We start from the raw sequence: 2,894 nt of genomic DNA on the forward strand, positions 1-2,894 counted from the left end.
CCTCGGGGTAGATCTCGATGGTCTCCATGATGGCCAAGGCGCCGCCGAAATCGGGCGCCGCCGCCGCCACGATGACATCAGCGGCGACCTCACCGGCGACAGCGACCTCACCGGCGGCGGCGCCGTCCCGGGGGGCGGCGGGGGGCTCCCGGTGCAGCTTGCGGTGCTTCCAGAGGTTGGAGAAGGAGCGGTAAGCCTTGCCGCAGGCCTGGCAGCGGTAGGGCCGCTCCCCGGTGTGGATGCGGCGGTGCTCGGCCAGGCGCACGGCGATGGCGAAGGCCTTGCCGCAGTCGCCGCAGCGGTACGGCCGCTCGCCCGTGTGCAGCCGCCGGTGGTCCTTGAGGTGGGTGGACTGCCGGAACGCCTTGCCGCAGTCGGGGCAGGGGTAGGGCCGCTCACCCGTGTGGATGCGCCGGTGGACCTGCAGCGACGTCTCGGTGCTGAACAGCTTCTTGCAGTCGCCGCACTCGAAGGACTTGGCCCGCCGGGGGGGCGGCGGGGTCAGCGGGGTCGCTTCGGTCACCGGGGTCACTTGGGTCAGCGGGGTCACTTGGGTCACTGGGGCCACTTGGGTCACTTGGGTCATCGGGGTCGCTTCGGTCACCGGGGTCACTTGGGTCAGCGGGGTCGCTTGGGTCATCGGGGTCACTTGGGTCATCGGGGTCACTTCAGTCACCGGGGTCGCGTCGGTCACCGGGGTCGCGTCGGTCACCGCACTCAACGCGGTCACCGGGGTCACCACGGTCACTGGGGTCAGCGGGGTCACTGCAGTCACCGAGGTCACCGGGGTCACCACGGTCGTGGAGGTCACCGGGGTCACCGCATTCATCGGGGTCACTGAGGTCACCGGGGTCATCACCGTGGCCCCTGCATGCGCCGGGGTCACCGCGGTCACCGGGGCCACCGCAGTTACTGAGGTCACCGGGGTCACCGGGGTCACCGCCGCCGCCCCCGGGGCGCCCCCGTGGCCCCGCTCGTGCGCCCGCAGGCGCGGCAGGGAGCCGGCCTTCTTGCCGCAGGTGGCGCACTCGAAGCGGCGCCCGGCGCCCTCGGCGCAGCGGTGCTGGCGCAGCTGGGCGGCGGCGGCGAAGGCGGCCCCGCAGGCGGCGCAGGCGTGGGGCTGGCGGCCGGCGTGGGCCAGGCGGTGGACGTCGAGCAGGCGGCGCAGCAGGAAGGAGCGGCCGCACTCGGGGCACTTGTAGGGGTACTCGCCGGTGTGGTGGGAGCGGTGCAGGAGGAGGCGGTAGGGCCGGGGGAAGCGCACGCCGCACTCGGGGCACTTGTGGGGCGGGCGGCGGCCGTGGACCAGGAGGTGCTGGCGGAGGGTGGAGGACTGGGTGAAGCGCTTGGGGCACAGGTCGCAGGCGTAGGGGCGCTCGCCCGTGTGGGTGAGGCGGTGGCGGAGGAGGTTGGCCTGCGAGTTGAAGCCCTTGCCGCAGTCGCCGCAGGGGAAGGGCCGCTCGCCGGTGTGGGTCAGGAGGTGGTTGCGGACGTGGGACTTCTTCTTGAAGAGCTTCCCGCAGGTGGGGCAGGCGTGCCGGCGCTCCAGGCGGTGCACGAAGCGCTGGTGCCGGGCCAGCTGCGGGGCCTTGCCGAAGGCTTTGCCGCACGCCGAGCACCGGAACGCCGCCGCCGCCGGGCTCTCCTCCTCCTCCTCCTCCTCTTCCTCCTCCTCCTCCTCCCGAGGAAGCGCGGCGGGGACCTCGTCCGGCTGGGCGGGGGGCGGGAGGGGGCCGTGGGTGCGCCGGTGGTAGAGGAACTTGGTCATGTTGGCGAAGGCCTTGCCGCAGGCGCAGCGGTGCAGGGGGTTGGCGCCGTGGGCGCGGCGGTGGGCCAGCAGCAGGGGCTCGGTGTCCAGGGCCAGCCCGCAGTCCAGGCAGAGGAAGCGCGCCTCCCCCCCGTGCAGCCCCCCCAGGTGCTGCTCCAGGGCGGGGGGCGACGGCAGCACCTTGCTGCACAGCGGGCAGCCGAAGGCGCCCAGGCGGTGGCAGCGGAGGTGGAGCTGGAGGCGGCGCGGGGAGGGGAAGAGCTGCAGGCACTCGCCGCAGCGGTGCTGGGCCGGGGCGGGGGGCGGCGGCGGCGGGGGGGGCGCCCCCCCTTCATCCCCGCCGCCTTGCCCCTTCTCCTCTTCCTCGCGCCCGCCGGCGTGGGCCAGGGCCTGGTGCTCCACGAAGTCCTTGGGGGTCTGGAAGAGCTGCAGGCACTCGCCGCACTCGTAGAGGAGGAGCTGCACCGCGCCGCCGGCCTCGGGGACCCCGAGCCCCGTCGTGGGGACCCCGAGCCCGGCCGCGGGGACCCCCCCGAGCCCCGGGAGCTCCTCGGGTTTGCGGTAGGAGTGCTCCAGGTCCACCCGCGCCTGCCCCGGCGCCTCGCCGCGGTGGCCCTGCCGGTGCGCCAGCCACACGTCCTGGCTGCCGAACAGCGCCCCGCACTCCGGGCACTCGTAGTGGATCCGGCCCGCCGAGGGCTTGGGACCCCCGGGGGAGGGTTTGGGACCCCCCGTCCCGGGCTGGGGAGGGGGCTTGAGGCCGGCCGGGGGGTCTCCGTCGTGCGCCAGGAGCTTGAGGTGCATCTCCTGGTGCTCCAGGAGCTGCCCCGGGGACAGGAGGAGCTGCCCGCACTCCAGGCACTGGTACTGGGAGCTCTCGGCCACCGCCAGCGCCTGCAGCTCCCCCGGGAGCCCCAGGAGCTCCAGGCGGGGGCCGGGGGGGTCCCCGGGGAGCTGGGGGGGGGTCCCCGGGGGGGGCGGCCCCCAGGTGGGCCTGGTGGTGCAGGAGGGCGTCCTCCAGCGAGGCCGAGAGGTGCCCGCACTCGGCGCAGGCGTAGCGGTGCTCCACCAGCAGCAGCGCCTCGGCCGGCGCCTCCGCCATGGCGGCCCTGGGGGGGGGGTAATT

The 2,894-nt window shown here is 74.9% G+C and overlaps 1 protein-coding gene across 1 annotated transcript; it reads right to left on the bottom strand.

The window, feature by feature from the left end:
- Window positions 1-3: 3 nt before the first annotated feature.
- ZNF574 (zinc finger protein 574) lies at window positions 4-2,888 on the bottom strand (the record flags this gene model as incomplete). The annotated part of the gene is made up of 3 exons (XM_035313874.1): window positions 2,755-2,888; window positions 856-2,708; window positions 4-507 (listed from the first exon to the last, which is right to left on the bottom strand). Coding segments are annotated over exons 1-3 (2,473 nt in total), but the record flags the coding sequence as incomplete, so codon positions are not given.
- Between the last annotated feature and the right edge of the window lie 6 nt (window positions 2,889-2,894).

The sequence above is a fragment of the Oxyura jamaicensis genome, unplaced genomic scaffold (genome assembly GCF_011077185.1).
Source record: "Oxyura jamaicensis isolate SHBP4307 breed ruddy duck unplaced genomic scaffold, BPBGC_Ojam_1.0 oxyUn_random_OJ69248, whole genome shotgun sequence".
In the NCBI taxonomy this organism is placed as follows: domain Eukaryota; kingdom Metazoa; phylum Chordata; class Aves; order Anseriformes; family Anatidae; genus Oxyura; species Oxyura jamaicensis.